The 18,142-nt window shown below is 30.3% G+C and overlaps 1 protein-coding gene across 1 annotated transcript; it reads right to left on the reverse strand.

The window, feature by feature from the left end:
- Nucleotides 1-8,765: 8,765 nt before the first annotated feature.
- LOC132747943 (uncharacterized) lies at nucleotides 8,766-15,970 on the reverse strand. The gene is made up of 3 exons (XM_060737476.1): nucleotides 15,815-15,970; nucleotides 12,764-12,995; nucleotides 8,766-8,794 (listed from the first exon to the last, which is right to left on the reverse strand). Exons 1-3 carry the CDS (start codon nucleotides 15,968-15,970, stop codon nucleotides 8,766-8,768), a joined length of 417 nt encoding a protein of 138 aa, XP_060593459.1.
- Nucleotides 15,971-18,142: the final 2,172 nt, after the last annotated feature.

Genomic DNA, 18,142 nt, shown 5'->3' on the forward strand with positions numbered 1-18,142 from the left:
TAATTTTTTGTTATGTTGTTATTTTCTGCTTAAATGCTCTTATGCATGACACTTCATTTCAGAAGGTGTCAAAAACACCTTTTATTATTGGGATATTGTATGAAATAAGGTGAGAAAGTAGATTTTAGAGTGGTTAAATGTTGTTTTAAGCACATTGATTTTGCTATGAATTTAATTCTTATTTGATGGGTGTATTATGTACATCATATAGTAATTAATATTGAAATCATATCAAATAGAATTTGATATTAAATTTCTTCAGAAATGTTTTCTTCCCATCAGATGTAACATTATAACATACTTTAATATTTGCAGGTTAAGATACATATTGTTTATTCACACAACATTACTAAAATAGAACATGGTCGTAAAGTGTGTAAGCAATAAGAATACTCACAATAAAGACCACCCCGCTTTGGTCCAGTCCCGATGGTGGTCTTAATTGAGGGTTTTTACTGTATTGGCATTTAGTGGAGTTTTTACTCATTTCTTTGCTATTTGAAGAATGTTAATGAATTAAAAAGCGTTAAGGCTTGGATTGATCCTTTCGAATGTCGACCAGAAAGAGATAACCGTGATCTGGTCGTTTCTTGCAGCAGTGTTCTTGTTTGTTCAGCATGATGTTTTTGTCCTGTTGGAGACCTTATATCTTTATAGTATTATAGTATATAACCCATATAAAACTTTTAAAAGTTTGTTTAAAGCACCTGTGGGATGACGTCATTTTACCATTATAAATGGAGTTTTAAGTTCATACGCTCCTATAAGAAAACAGTGCGTAATGAGAATATTAGTTTTTTGCCTCAGGGCTTTTCAGTTTAAAATGTGCAGATAATTTGCTCTGAAGTTTTTCTGCAAAATATGTTGTTTTAGTGATATTATAGTAATAATTTTTATATCAAATGGAAATTTAAAAAATAGTGCATTAGATGGTGAAATATAATGAAAATGAAATAAAGATTTATGGAGATATTTGATAAAGAAAATGTTTTCTATTGTTTGAAATCATTTGCTTTTTGGATTATGTACATGGTGTAAGACTTGATTTTACCTGGATTTTTACCTGTAATTGTAAGGATAATGGATTAAGCTGGATTAAGCTGGACCATAATTTATCACATACAAAGGAATTCTAAGGATACAATTGGACAATAAATAATAGATACTACACTTTAAATAATTGTTTAACAGTAAACTTTGACAGCAAGGTTAAGAATTGATAAAATGTCTAGTAAGGGTCAAGGATCAGAACAAGGGTCAAAGGACAACTCTACTGGTACAAAATTTAAAACATCAATGAAGGGGAACACAGGAAAACAACCTCCAGCTAAAAGAGCAATTTCAGAAGTAAGTAATGACAGCACATTAAGTAATGACAGCATGAATATGTCATTAATACAAAATCAGCTAGACTTAATGTCAGAAAATCTTGAAGAGCTTAAAGGAGACTTAAAGGGTATCATAAAAAAAGAAGACATAGAATCAATAATTTCAAGATCAATCACAAATGCCATGACCCAATTACAGCAAAAAATGGAAATCATTATAAAAAAGAGATTCAAGAAAAAACTAAAGAGTTAAATGACAAAATAAGTTCACTTGAGTTTGAAAAAAATCATTTGAAGGAAAGTCTGACAAAAACAAAGACAGAGACCGGAAAAAGGCTAAGCACAATAGAAGACAGAATATCTCAAAATGAAAAAGCTGTCAAAGATGCCAACAAAAAAGCAAATCATAATGAACAGTACTCCAGAAAAAATAATATAAAAATAATGGACATAGCTGAAGATAGAAATGAAAATATCCAAATATTGACAGATAAAGTAATAAACCTTCTGCAACAAAAAGATGTCAAACTCGAGAAAGAAGAAATAGCAGCTATCCACAGACTACCTTCAAGGAATCACAAAATAAGACCTGTCTTAATAAACACAATCAACAATGATGCCAAGTCCAAAATAATGAGGAAAAGGAAAACCATGAAAGACGCAGGACACAAGTTGGTAGATGATGTAACAACATTAAACTCTGGTTTAATAAACCGTTTACTGTTGCACCCTACAATAAAAAGTGCATGGTTCTTTAATGGATCTGTCTATGGACTAACTAAAATGGATGAAAGAATAAAATTTGACTTGTATGACAATATTAATGAAGTGATAAAAACTTTCAGAGAAAAGAAGACCCATGTTAAGACAACATCTACTAGATTAATGTATCATAGAAAGGACGAAGAGAACAGATGAAATATATATGTAATTATAGACTAAAATATAATGATTTCTTTTTTTTTTTCAGTTGTTTTCAAAAAATTAATGTGTCCAGCAATTAAAGACAATTAATTAAAAAGTTAAAATGTACATATTTCTAGATTATTTTTCAATAAATTCTTATGTTGATATAAGCAAAAATGGCTACATTTATGTAGCTTTTTAATATATTTATTTCTTAACTAAGTGATTTTCAAAGCAGGTGATAGTTAATTCTTAATAACATGCTATACCTATATACATGTAATTATTTAGTTATTTATAGAATATTGGAAAATTGTATTATCATATAAGGCCATTTCATGCTATAAATGATAAATCCTATTTGCCCAAGTAATGCTTAAAATAGATTTGTGGATTGAAGACCTTGACAATTTATAAATTCTTGTATAATATACGTTATACGTATAAAAATTTTCTATATTTTTAAATACAATAATTGTTATTTTGATCTGGCAATAGGTATATTTATTAAATAAATGGTCTATATCTTAAATAAAGTACTTGTTATTTTGAACTGGTAATTATATATTCTTAAAACTTGTGAGTGAAATATGGATGAAATAAACACTTACTTTTATTTTCATCTTTTCTAAATAGAAATCTTATTTGATTCATAATCATATGATATTTGTGTATATTCATGTATCACTTTTAATAATACTGTAAAGAATTCCAATTTCTCTATCTACAAAAAAACCTGTCCAGTAAGTATTTAGTTTTGCTGCTGGTTAACATCTATCCCTCGCCTTTATCGGGAGGGAGTTTTACTTTCAGTGGGATGGTTAGACTCACTGGGTAAAATATGGTATACAATATCCTGTGAGGTTGCCAGTAGTAATTCTATTACTGCTATGATAGAGAAATATTGACTTATTACTTATAACATTATTTTTTGTCTATTATTTACTCTAAGTTTCATATTACACTTTATGTTACCATGATCACATGATGTTATAATTGTTTTATTTATCTATTTGCATAACAAAGTCTAAATAAAACATATTTTCTGTTCTATATAATTTACAGAAAATTCAGTTTGTTAAATTGTTTATGAATAAAATATTTGCTTCTGTTTTTCATTTGTTTACTTGTGAATACCACAACAAGTGAAAATTGTTTGTTTTATACTCCTCTAAGAGAATGAATCACACGTTTATGAGAAAATCTTTGATATCCTCTAATTTATAATTTTCATTCATTGAAAATGTTATTCATTTAGAAATAACAATGAAAAAGAATGTTTCAATTTTTGATATAATTAGATGAAACATAAACATATTATGCATCTTCTACAAAAAAAATTTTCTTCAATAAGTAAATTTTACTTGTTTATTGGCAAAATGTATTTCTTTCTTTATATACAAGCAATTTTTTTATATTTTTTAGGTCAATATGTTATTTAGAAGTGTTTCTCTGGGTCCATGTACATATTGTATTTACTTTACTTAAGTGTAGCTTGTATATTGTAGATATAGTGTTGAATGTATTATTGTAAATATTAGTTATGAGTAGTCTTAATATTTTCTCTTACAATTGTCGAGGTTTACACGATAGTATCAAGAGAAAAGATGTTTTAGATTTATTTCAGTCAAAAAAAGCTGATATTCTCTGCCTACAGGAAACACATTTTATAAAAGAATTTGAAAAGAAAATTTATTCTGAATGGAATGGTGTATGTTTTTACAGCCATGGTAGGTCTAATGCCAAAGGTGTGGCTATTTTATGCAGAAATGGTTTAGATATAAAAATTAATTCTGTTAAAACTGATGATTCAGGAAATTTCATAATTTTACAAATAATGCTTGATTCTATAAATTTCACATTAGTTAATATTTATGCGCCAAACATAGACAGTCCTAGTTTCTTTAAAAACATTTTTGATACTTTAGATTCTTTTGATGATAATGACTCTCTAATTATTTGTGGAGATTACAACCTTGTTCAAAATCCTGACTTAGATTATTATAATTATAAATCAAAAAACAATAATGTAAAGGCAAGAAATTTTTTAATAAGTATTATTGAAGAAAAATACCTCATTGATCCCTTTAGAGAACTGCATGGTAATATGAAAAAATATACATGGAGACGAACCAACCCTATACAACAAGGTAGACTAGATTTTTTTCTTATATCAAATAGTTTATATCAGTATGTACGAAAATGTGATATTGACATTAGTTATAAATCTGATCATTCAATAATACGAGGGTTGTCCCAATATTCTGTGACAAGATTGATTAAAAGCTAAATAAAACGGGTACGAATTTGATATTTTAATATGTTATAAACCCATATAATTTAAACATTTTCACAAATTTTCATAGATAAATATCAACAAACAACAAAAATATGCCATAAACACCATGGCAACTAACTGAATCGCGGCGCACTCCAACGTCAAAGACGGCGTTAAATCTATATAAGGCGCCTTTCTCAAATACTCTCAATGGCTTTCAACGCAATAATGTTACCCATAAATCGTCAATTTCTGACTTAAATAATGTGATTGTTAATGTCTGTTGAATGTTTGGATGGCATACATTAATTTTTGCTTTACGCGAACTTCCGGTCTCGTTACTCCTGTTTTTAGCTGTAGGAAATAGGCAACGAAGATCGGTCTTCCTATCCGTGTTTTCCTTATTTTCGCTTTTTGTAGCACAAAAATCTGGTTCCGTTCATGCCTTTTGTACACAAATGCTCAGAATATGTTGCTAAACTGTTATATTTGGTATGTTTGTCGGAAATCGTTACATGTGTCATCTCGAAATAGTCATGAAACCTGAGTGACATGTTCACTGCGCTGCAAATTCGTCGAACGTCGCCATTTTAACTTTCCTATTTTATATGAGATATTTTCATTTATTCGTATCTTTTTCGCTTTTTAAGTTATTTAACTGAAATTTTCAGAGATGATTTAAACATAGCAGCAGAGGAAGTCAACGTGACATTGTGCAGACACATCATCAGATATTTGAAATATACATAATTAATTTCAGCCTATTCATAACAAAATGTAAATTATTTGACGTGCGCCTGCAACTCAAACCAATGTCGTTAATACTGAAAATTTCTAAGTAACTAGGGTAAATTTTTTGTAAATGATTTGTTGTAATGTTAAATAATAAACTTAACGGTTATATGTGTGAATTATTTTCTATTGGCGTTAAAAATGAACCGGCTATAAAATTTGTCACGGACTTTTGGGACAACCCTCGTATATTTAGATTTTTGTTTTAGTTCTGTAAGTCATGGAAAAGGTTTATGGAAATTTAATAATGCTCTGTTATATGGCATTGAATTCCTTGATATTATAAATAAAAAAATAGATGAAGTAAAATTACAATATTGTTTACCAGTATACAATATAGACTATGTTTTAGATCCAAAAAACAAAGATGTAAATTTTGTTATAAATTATGAACTTTTTTAGAAACTCTTTTGATGGAAATAAGAGGTAAAACTATATCTTACAGCTCTTATAAGGTCAAAGAAAGAAATACTTATGAAAAAAAGTTAATTGAAGAAATTAATCTTATAGAGCAAAACATGACAATTGAAAATAAAGACAAACTTTTACACTTACAGAATGAATTGACTGAATTAAGAAATAGAAAAATAAGAGGTGCTATGATAAGGTCAAGGTCACAATGGATTGAATCTGGAGAAAAGCCTACTAGTTATTTTTTAAACTTAGAAAAAACACATTGTTCAGATAAAATTATTCCTTTTCTAGAACTTGATGATGGATCCTTTATATATGATCAAAAAAGATATTCTTACAAAGACATGTAGTTATTATGAAAATTTATATAAAAATGTTGATATAACTGAAGAATCTAAGATTGATATGGAATTAGAAAATTGTAATGTTACCAAATTGTCTCAAAATGAAGCATTGAATCTTGAAGGTCTACTTTCATATGATGAAGTTTCTTTTACATTAAAAAACATGAAAAATGATAAAAGCCCAGGTTGTGACGGATTTACAGCAATTTTTTTTAAAATATTTTGGAATAGAATTGGACATCTTGTTATAAAAGCTATAAACTTTGCTTATACTGTTAATTCTTTTTCTAGAAATCAAAAGCTAGGAACAATAACATGCATTCCAAAAGAAAAAAAAAAAAAAAAAAAATTTTTAAAAAATTGGAGACCAATAACTTTATTAAATGTAGTTTATAAATTAGCTTCGGGTTCAATAGCAAATAGACTTAAACTTGTTTTAGATATTTTAGTTTCAAAGGATCAGACAGGATTTGTTAAAAATAGATATATTGGTGAGAACACTCGATTATTGTATGATATTATGAACTATACTGAGGATAATGATATACCAGGTTTAGTAATGATGATAGATTTTGAAAAAGCATTTGATACGTTATAGAGAAATGTCTAGAACTTTTTCAATTTGGTCCTATGTTTAAAAAATGGATATCTTTATTTTTATATACTACTGAAACTTGTGTTATTTGAAATGGATTTTTATCAAAGTTTTTCAAAGTTAAACGAGGTTGTAGACAAGGCGATCCTATTTCACCTTACACCTTCATTTTATGTGCAGAGATTTTAGCAATAAAAATAAGACAATGTAAAGATGTTAAAGGTATAAATATAGATGGGGAGGAATATAAAATTACACAATTTGCTGATGATACTTCACTTTTGCTAGATCGATCAGAAAATTCCCTTAATACTGTTTTAAAGTTATTAAACACGTTTTCAGAAATTTCAGGATTGACAGTAAATTTTGATAAAACTAAAGTTATTTGGATAGGCTCTCTTAAATACAGTACAAGATCTATTAAGACAAAATGGAAACTGACATGGGGTGATACACAGTTTAAATTGTTAGGTTTGATATTTGATGTTGATTTAGAAAAAATGATAGAGTTAAATTTTAATGAAAAACTTCAAAAAGTTAAAAATAGTATAGGATACTTGAAAAAAAGAATGTTAACACCTATAGGAAAAATTACTGTTGTTAAGTCATTACTTCTTCCTTTATTCACTCATTGCTTTACAAGTTTACCAACACCTAATTCAGCATTTTTGAAAACACTTAATGACTTATTTTATAAATTTATATGGGAAGGTAAAGTAAAGATAAAGCAATCAGTAGTTATTAAAACATATCAGGAAGGTGGTCTAAATATGATTGATATTGATAGTTATATACATTCTGTAAAGATAAAATGGTTTAAAAGGTATGTTAGTAATAGTAACAGTAAATGTTTTAAGCTAGTGATGGCTTTATTCAATATTGATAAAGTGTTTAGCACAGGTAAATTGTTTTGTAAATTGACAATTGATAAAATTAAAAATGCTTTTTGGATAGATGTTTTAAAAGCTTATATGATTTTTACAGATAAACTTTGTATAGACAGTTTTAGAAACAAGTGTTACAAATGCCATTGTTTTACAAATCATAACTTGTTAGCAGGAAATAGATACTTTTTATATCAAAATTTTTTTATGAAAAAGGAATCAGATTTGTTAATGATATTATTAATCCCCAAGGCGATTTTGTAGATTTAACTTACTTAGAGCAGGTGACACAAAAAAACAAGTAAATTTTTTACAATATCATAGTTTTGAAAAAAGCAATATTATTATATACACAAAAGCTTAACATTTCTATTTGTAAAGATTTTTATTAATGTTCAATACCCTATTATTGAGTTGTTATATAAAACCTATTTTAATTACAACAAAATAACAAAAAGTATGTTTATGAAATTCTAGTTAGAAATCAAAGATGTAACCAACATGTCAAGAAAAATGGAACTCATTTTTTTACAAATTTTGATATAAATTGGAATTAATATATAGTTATGTATTTAAATGTACCAAAGATTCCTATATTCAGTGGTTTCAGACAAGAATAATTCATAGAACTTTAGCAACAAACTCACTTTTATTCAAAATGAAAATTGTCAATAGTAAAATGTGTACTTTTTGCAATTGCCAAGAGGAAACTCTGTTGCATTTATTTTGGGAATGTCCAAAAATTCAATTGTTATTTCAATATCTGAAAGACAAGATAGATAATTTGGATGATAGTTTTAATTGTAAATCATTTATTTTAGGTTCTGAAGTTAATGATTTTAAATATGATATTTTGTTTTTAGAATTGAAAAGATATATTTATTTGTCAAAGAGAAAAATCGTGTTACCTACACTACCTGGTTTTAAAAATAGTCTTAAATTGGCGTGGAATATTTACAAAAATACAAATTTGACCAAATATGTAAATGAAGGATGGCAAATTGTAAGAACTTTAATAAACTAATAGGCTACACTAAATCAATTTACCCCAAACCAATATTCTTTGTTTGTTTTGAAGCTGTTGCATAATACATTATCATACATAATTGTTATACATATTATATGAAAATTGATTGAATGTTTGAATATAATGTATATTATAATTATATAAAAAATATTATTATAGATGATAATTTAAATATTATGTAGATATCATGTAAGGTATCAGAGGGATGACCCCGACCCTCTCATACCTATAACGGGGTAAATAAATAGTAATACTAATAGAATATTAGTTTTCGTAATTTCTCTTCTGAAAAATAATTGATATGTAATATGCAAGAAAAAGAATCAAACACCGGTTTTCGGTACAGAAGGGAATATCTAGTTCTCGCGTTACAGTTTAGCGGAAGCTCGGCAGAGACTCTTTACCGCCCTAAGCAGTTACACTCGAGTTAGATATTGAGGTTCTTACCGGCAGCCAGTGTAAGTTTCTTATATTCTTGTATAATTCAAAAGGGTTAAACATAGGAACAAGCCGTGAACATAACAAGATATGGCGGCAAGTCATACAGTAGACACAACAGACGTTCTTTTCACAAAACCCGGGATTATTTGCAAAAACAAAACAAAACAAAAACAACAACATTTATCTCGATTGTCTGCCCATATCAGCAAAGTCCTTCATCACAGCTAATTAATGCAAATGATGCAGCATCCCGTTCAGAGCTTAAATGTCGGGAAAACTCTCAATGAGTAATTAATTCAGTCATTTATATTCTCTCTACTCCAGAAAAAAATGTAGACAAAAGTTCACCCTATCGTACAAGCAATTTTATAGGTACTATGAACGACAATGGTTTAAGAAATATTTAAAAATGATACATACAGAACAAAATGATATTCCTGTAGTTAATGCTTACTAATGTTTGCTACAACTTATAGATTGTATAATAAAAACTTCTCACAAATAATTTAAAACATTGTAATTACATGACGTTATATCAATACATTATTTTATTTTTCTTTTATTTTCAAAAAAAAGATGTGTATTAGTATCAGCTATAAGTAAGTTAGAAATATACGAGTTTACACATTGCGTATGTCCAGTAGCATATCTGGCCAGCCTATCTAGGATTAACTTGACATCTATTAGAGTATTGACGTTTTTGTGTTCTATAACTTTTTGCGAGATATTCTTGATTATAAAATAACTCAACACAACTAAACAGTGACAATTATAGATAGCTCAATCACTTCGTACCATACTCAATCATATCAAAATGGTGTCTTTAATCAATTTGAACTAAGAACTTTCGGTTAGATCCACATACTTCAGAAACTTAGTATTTCAAGTAACTATTTGTCATAAAAACCAAAAGAATTGCCTCCATTACAAAACCCTTTATACACTTCTTCATCATTATAATCTGGTATATGAAATCTTCTTTCTAACAACAATTTTATATCTCACACAGATTCCAGCAAAGTCCTTCATCACAGCTGCTTAATGCAAATAATGAAACATCCCTAACAGAGCTTTAATGTCGGCAAAACTCTCATGAGTAATTAATTCAGTCATTCACATAGGACAAAAGCCCTCCCGTCAAAAAGTAACAAGGCGGACAAAAACCCTCCCGTGAAAATGACAAGGCGGACAAAAGCCCTCCCGTAAAAATGACAGGGCGGACAAAAGCCCTCCAGTAAAAAACATGAAATGGCGGACAAAAGCCCTCCCGTGAAAATAATAGGGCGGACAAAAGCCCTCCTGCAGCAAATACATATATGTACGTTGAATAGTTTATATTTTCTTTTCAACGCACTCAACATATTGAAATTGTTATCAGGAATATTTTTGTTTTCCATTTGCATAAGCGTGTTTGTATGAGCTTGAGCACATTCATGAGAGTTCCAAATTATGATACATGGTATGTAAAATATTAGATGTTATGTATCAAAACCTTTTTTGCTTAAAATACATCTTTTCATACCTTTAGAACTACACAAGCTTTTGCAGTATTCCAAGTGTTTTTTTTTTTGCCATAGTAATCACATTCTAAAAATCAGAACTTAATAAAAAATGCTTCAAATGTAATGATGCAATCTTTAAATGGTTCAAGAAGCTTTTCTTTGTTTTATTCAAATTATTGCAGATTCAATTGTTACTAATATAATATTCAATTGTTGCTATTGTACTGCTGTAGAAAATTAGCTATTTTCTTGTTATATTTAATATTGTGTATATTAAATAAGTGCGTAAAATATTTGTATTGAATTTCATTAAATTTTTATATTGTATTTTCTAATTTCAAAAGAAAACATAAATTTATGAATGATAAAACTAAATTATACCATTTTTCATTATTAAATTTCAAGTACATTTATGTGGTCAATTAGAATGTCTCAAACATGTTGTTGTTGTTGTTGTTGTGACATGTTGTTACAGAGAAGCCAAAGTGCTAAAGACCTTTTACACAAGACAAAGAATTGCAAAATGTTTGTTATATTAACATCTGTGATAAACTTAATTCTTTTAAAAACATAGACAATTAAATTTACGTGTGTATGTATGTATTCTAGGCTTAATGAGGGTTCATCCGCCCTTTCAGGCACTGAGAGTACGGACCCCGGAGTTGTCACCATTCATGTCCTTAAATGTTACTCAACCAAATTTTGACCTATAAATCTTGAATTCAGTAATTCACTGAATGATACTAAATATGTTTGCAAGCCAATTTTAAAAAGAAGAGTTGTAACCATATTTAAGTGAAATTGTATATGTATAAAATTATGCTTCTAAAACAATTTTCAAACATCGAAGAATATGTAAAATATGTACTGCAAATATTTGTCAACATTATAATTATGTAATCATTAAAATATATGCATTCATTACTTATTGAAAAATTTGACTTAGACTTCATTTTTGTGATCATACAATTACTAATAGTGATTATGCAATATGTAAGTGATTTCACAAGTATTTTCTTTAAGCCAGAACTTGTAGTTCCGCCTCTCCAGAAATAATGTTTAATAATTGGTCATCCAAGTTCAACCAATGAGAGAACCCTTTAAAAGATCCCTTTTCCAACTGGCAGTATCATTCTGCCTGATTGATAATTATATGTGTTAACAAATTAAATAAAAGCTGGAAAAGTGGATTAAACTTTCTTATATTTTTATATCTAGGTAAGTCGTTTTTCATTTTATGTACATTTTGTAAATGTTTGATGTTAAATAACTAAAATTTAGTTAAGAACACTAGGCTGTTCTTATTTTTAATACCTGAAAATATAATTATTTAAAAACTTTCTTAAAAACTTTAGGTAACAAGATAGAACTTAATATTTGAATATTATCTATTTTTGTCTTATCAGTAATTCAAGTAAATTAAGTTAAAACTCACTTTCATTGATATGTTAGAATTTATTGTTATGTTTATATTAGATCATTCTGCCTGATTAATAACTATATGTGTTAACAAATTCAATAAAGCTGGAAAAGTGGATTAAACTGTTTTATATTTTTATATCTAGATATTCCCCATTATGAAAGATTCTACACCGATAATCGAAAGCAGAACACTATACCAATGACCTTCTCAAAATAAAATAAAAATGAGCATATCACATTTTTAAGGATTTCAAGTTTATTAAATTAAAGATCTAACTCCAAAAATGCCTTTAAGCAATATTTCATGAAAATATTAAAAAATGTATTAAATGAGTCATCGCAACATATTTTTTGGACTGACGGATAAACGGATGTACCAAAATGTGGGGTTATTTCTATGTGGCATGTTTCAATATAAACGGCAATAATTGTGAGGTAAACCGACGCTTAATGTTGTTTCCTAATTGTGGACGGAATGATGTGCATAGAGCATTGCATTGTGGTGTTCACATCCATGAGGCAAAGGCAATTTAGTCTCCTCCAATGAACGAGGAGACCAATAATGCGTGACGTAGATTATTATTGTATTAATATAAGGAGCTTGCTTTAACCACCGAACTTGTAGATTTTCAATTATGATATGCTGAACCCCAAATCTCTCCTTGATTCACTAGTCTAAGAAAATAAATAATGAGGACATATTTTAAAGTATTGAAACACATTATTAATAATTCATATTGATTCACAAGTAAAGATGACTTGACAATAGTTACTCCAAAGTAAAAGCAACTAGACCCTACGCATTTCTGTAAATATAAACTTTCACTTACCTCTTTTTTGTTTATCGTATGACGTACGTGATATTCGGTCTTCTAACATTCTGTTCAGTTGTTGCTCTATTTCTTCTGTACTTAATCCCCTCTCTGTATACGTCAAAAGGTCTGCAAGCTCGCTTTGATTTGTAATCTTAAGACGTTCTTTGAAGTCTACGTAAGCATCTTCGCCTTTTGATCTAACTTTTGTCAAAATAGCTTCGTTTTTCTCTGTTGTATTTGTCTCTTCCTGTAACAGTGTACTTGCTTTTGTAATCTTTCTATTGTAGACATATTTTTTTGAAGCTGTTTATATTATGATACAGATATCCCATGGTCAAGGTTCGTAGCCGCATACAAAAGTATCTTTAAATGTTATCAAATTTACGGATAATAACTGTTTTCAAGCTTTTGTATTAACAATAAAATAGCCCTTTAGTACAGTTAAGGATGAGTAAAAGGTAGTTACTACACACAAGATTCACTATCGCTTAACCTATCCAATGTTTTGCAGTATATATATTAAAATAATGTCCAAATGTGAATATATGTATTTAATTTTCGTATAGTTACACGATCTGTTATGGACATTATGTTAATAAGTCCTCGTAACAACAAAAAAAAAAACGTTTGAAAATTCTATTCATTAAAATGTTCTTGTACATGTAATTATTTTAATTCTAACACTATCGGATTTTTTTCTATGCCCGAAGCGTGCATTATTCTACAACAATGCACTCGCCGTTCTTATTATCTCCCTGTTTATTTTCACATTGAGGGCGCCATTTTGTTTGAAAAATCTGATAAATAAAAAACGATTTTTTTGTCAAATTTTATTGTGAAAACTATCTAGAATGAAAGAAAATGGTCTAACTAAGAAAATGAATCCGAACACCAATATCTTTAATTCAGTCGTTAACGCTGTATAGACGTTTAAAGTGTTGTTTACGTGACGTCACAATGTAGCGCCAAACAGCACGTGCAAAACAATCAAATCAAGTACGCTATTTTAATGTCACAAATAATTTAAGATTTACATTTATATTACTTTTAATAATTTGTATTTCGCTTGTAAAGTTATAGAGTGAAATAAAATAAACAAACAAAGTTTTATCAACGTTTTCAAAATTCGTTATTCTCAACATGTTTCTACACACGGTAGATTTTTTTCCACCCACTAGAACAGCCTTTAAAGAACCTATCGGCCTTCGTGATTATATTACTACACATTTGAACTCAAACCGTGCATTATTCTACAACAATGCACTCAGAATTGATATCTATTTCTCAATACATTTCATTGACACTAGTGCAATATTGTCTTCAAAAGGTATAGTGTCTGCTTAGTTAAGCTGGATGTCCCATACTTTCTAAGCTCTTTCACTTGTGGTGTAAGAGAAAAACATTTTAAAAGATATTTTCATACACGGTTCTTTGTAATAAAGTATCACAGGGACAGACTTCATTCTTGACTCCCAGGAGCACATCTTATCAACGATCGTACGACCGTTTTAATCATACGATTGTCTTACGTCGATCGTACGACTATGGCAGTGTCTTATCAAACGTTGCAGATATCCTTAATCGTACGATTATCGTAAGGTAGTGCGTTTTTTCAACGATCACTCAGAAGCAGTCGTAGATCGAGTGAAATGGCCGCCGTGCTTCCTGTAAATGCTACAAGGCCGTAGAAAAAGTCGGCTTTTCATCCATCGAGTGCAACTATTGGATTGCCCGAGTGGTCATTTAGTTGTGGCGGACTATCATCTTGGTTAAGGCGTTTTTTTTCAGACTTACAAGTCCTTTCAATTTTAAAGGGTCGGTCGAATGCTGTGAGCAGCATGACAAAAATATTTAGTCTATTCGTTTACTTTAAAAACCAATGCAACGGTGCGCATGCGAATAGAACATTGTGACAGAAAATCATTCCGGATAAAAGAGACCAAATTAATTTGACGTAATACATCTAAATTTTAAGTCAATTAATTTTATTACACCTTTAACTTTATTAATGTAGATCTATCTTTAATATTTTTTTTGATGGGATAAATCCCTTTTTGTAATGACAGTCATGTATTTTCAGATTAAAATTACGATCCATGTTTTGCTGTTTAAGCAATATCATGATTCTTGATGATTTTTAGTGTTAACCTTTGCTAGCTTTCAAATATTATTACATGTTCATATACAAGTTGGTTTGTTTTAATAATGTAAATTCTTTTATCACACAGTAATATCCATAGTATGCAATATAATGCAAGCAGTTGAAAAAGCTAAGGGGATTGCTCAACTTCTCAACTCATGCATAGTGGGTTCAAATGACTGTTTATCTTTAATAGTCTGTGATGCATGACATGTCATTGACATAAACAAAAACAAAAGAAAAGAAGCTATAAAGATGAAACACTGGCAAAAAAATGGAGAGTAGCTAATGCCAGTAATGGGGGCTCAGCCCTTCCTAACCGCAGTCCCAGAAATATGATATCAATGCAAGAATTCATGAAGCAATCATTTTATTTAGATAAAGCTGAAACCGTCTGTATTTATATTAATAAATGCTTCAAAATTATAACCTTATAAACGGGATTTACCAGCGTCTGCCAGCGATGAGAACTAGTTCCCATTCACAATAACAGTATCCTAACACTAAATGCAAGCATCAGACTCAAGTCAGCAGCCCGGTTACTATTTGTGGTTGTAAGATGCGTTAAAGTTACAACAGACCTCTTCGTTCAGTTTGAAATTTATGTGCGGTTTATCTCCATTTTCGAGAGTACGTGTAATTGCGTAGGCGAACGAATCTATAAAAATCGTAAGAATCAAGGTTGAACGTACGACCGCGTTGATAAGACAGTCTTACAATCGAGCGTACGACAATCTTAGATCAAAATCGTACGATAAGATTTCAAAAATCGTACGATCATTGATAAGACGGGCCCTATATATTTTCCACTTGATTATTCTATTTTGTTTTCAGCAGATATATAGTATTAATACTTTAAGATGATTTTAAATCATAAAGACAATGTGCAATGAAACGTATCATAAAAGTATTTGATAATATTATACCTTTATATCCCGTCTGTCAGTGAAGGAGAATAATTCAAACCCTGTGTCCAGGTGAATGATTTCATCGGGGATGAGATATGTTTTAAGCTTCCTCGTGTTTTGATCGAAGACTTTTCGCCAAACCTCCATTTCTAGTTCCGTAGATTTTGCAGCCATCTATTTTTATCAATATAAAAAACCTCAAAATTACCAAATATATTGATTATCCTTTTTATCTTTATTTCGACAAGAAAACAGATGAAAGGTAAATTGTTTCACAAATGTTTTAAATTTGGCTAAACCACAATAATTATATTTGATATGTGAGAAGTTGTGGACAGTGAGCTAAGCAAAAAGACATTACAATGTAATAAGTGTTAGGAAATAAATGTTCTGCTGTAATGCTCAGCTGGAAATGCAATCTAACGGAGCATTTCTAAATATAGAGGAAAATGCTCTGTTGGAATGCTCAGCTGGCTAAGCAATCTTACGGGGCATTCGAAAATTTAGTGTAAAAATGCTCTGCTGTCTTGGATATCTAGCGGGGAATTCCGAATCTTAGTGTGAAAAATGCTTTGCTTGCTAACCAATCTAGCGGGGCATTCTCAAATATAAATAAAAATACTCTGCTGAAATGCCGAGCTGGTGTGCATTATTAAACGTGTATTGTTAAAAGTGTAATCAAATCTCTGCTGAAATGCTGAGCTAGCAGAGCAATCTAGCGGGTCATTTCTTAAAAAAATGTTTACAATGCTTAGCTAGTGTTTTCCTGGAATGATCAGCCGGCCAAGCAATCCAGCAGAGCATTTTGAAATGTAAAGTAAAAATGCTCTGCTAGAGTGCTCAGCTGACTGAGCAATATACCGGGGTATATTCTTTAAGAAGGTGTAAAATGCTCTACATTTGCTCTACTGGAATGCTTATCTGGCTAGTTAATCTAGTAGGGCATTCCTAAATATAGAATAAAATCCTCTATTAGAATGCTCAGCTGGCTAAACAATAAAGGCGTTTAGGAATGACCCGCTAAATTGCTCTGAAAGCTCGGCATTCCAGCAGAACATTTACTACCACATTATCTAAGAATTTCCCACTTGATTGCTTAGCCAAGTGAGCATCCCAGCAGAGAATTTTAACACTATATTCAAAAATATCATTTTCTTCATTGCTTCCCAAAGTTCCTGAAAGTCTTCGAGTGTTTCATAATCAATCGCAGAACAAAAAAATTGACTCTGGAAGGATCCCTGAAAGTAAACAAATATCATTGTCGGCAAGGGCACCAAAATTCCTCAAGGTCTGAGAGTGCTCAAGAATCAATTGCAGACTGCAGACAAAGGAAATGTACTCTGGATGACCCCCAGAAGTCAAAAATGCCATTATCTCAATTGCAACCAAATATGTCTGAAATCATACGAGTGCCCATCAGTCGCACTCCAAAGAAATTGACTCTTGATGGTCCTTAGAAGTTAAAAATGTCCATTCATGTGTTCATTGGCACTAAATATTCCTTAATGAATACACGAGGGCCAAAGAATCAGTCGCAGACCAATGAAATGGAAGCCCGAGGGTTACTTAAACTTAACTAGGTTATAAATAGATTGACACCAAATTTTATAGAAATTATATAGAATAGTCTGCGAAGTTGTCAGTCGCAGCCACAGACGCAGACCTGTGAAATAGATCACATGGAGGGTCTCTAGGCAACAATAACATTTTCAGAGGCATTACGAGTGAAAGAGGATGCTTAAGGAATATAAATTGCCTCAATAATATATATTTACTCATTATTAAAGGATAACCGTACTAGATTGCTCTGTCAGTTTGATATTCCAGCAGAGAATATATTTGCTCTATATGTCAGAATGCTCAGCCTAATCACTCTACAAGCTGAGCATTCCAGCCCAGCATTTTTACATTAAATTTTGGACTGCTCTGCCAGATAACTCTGCAAACAGGACATTTCAGCAGAATATCTTCCTGCACTATATTTAGGAATGTCCCACTAGATTGCTTAGCCAGCTGAGCATTTCAGCAGGGAACTTTTCGTACTTTATATTGTAATATAAATATAAGAATGCCTCGTTCAATTGCTTAGCTAGCTAAGCATTGCTCTGCCAGCGGAGCATTCCAGCTCAGTATTTTTACCCCATACTTTATATTTTGTTTGGCTAGATTTCACGGTCATTTGAGCATTCAGCAGAGCATTTTGTTACTATATTTCAGAATGCCACTCTCAATTGGTTAGCCAGCTGAGCAATTTCAGCAGAGCCTTTTTACACTATTTTTAAGAATGCCCCACTAGATTGCTCTGCCGGCTCGGAATTTCAGCAGAGCAACTTTATACTATATTTA

The sequence above is a fragment of the Ruditapes philippinarum genome, unplaced genomic scaffold (assembly GCF_026571515.1).
Source record: "Ruditapes philippinarum isolate M1 unplaced genomic scaffold, ASM2657151v2 ctg4313_1_1_1_1, whole genome shotgun sequence".
NCBI classification, from domain to species: domain Eukaryota; kingdom Metazoa; phylum Mollusca; class Bivalvia; order Venerida; family Veneridae; genus Ruditapes; species Ruditapes philippinarum.

What these genes read in the sequence shown, in the direction of transcription:
- LOC132747943 (XM_060737476.1), bottom strand. Translation starts at nt 15,970, where the DNA reads ATGGCTGCAAAATCTACGGAACTAGAAATGGAGGTTTGGCGAAAAGTC. An exon ending in CTGACAGACGGGATATAAAG is followed by an intron (nt 12,996 to 15,814) that starts GTATAATATTAT and finishes ACACTGTTACAG; the next exon opens with GAAGAGACAAATACAACAGA. An exon ending in ATACGATAAACAAAAAAGAG is followed by an intron (nt 8,795 to 12,763) that starts GTAAGTGAAAGT and finishes ACCCCGTTATAG; the next exon opens with GTATGAGAGGGTCGGGGTCA.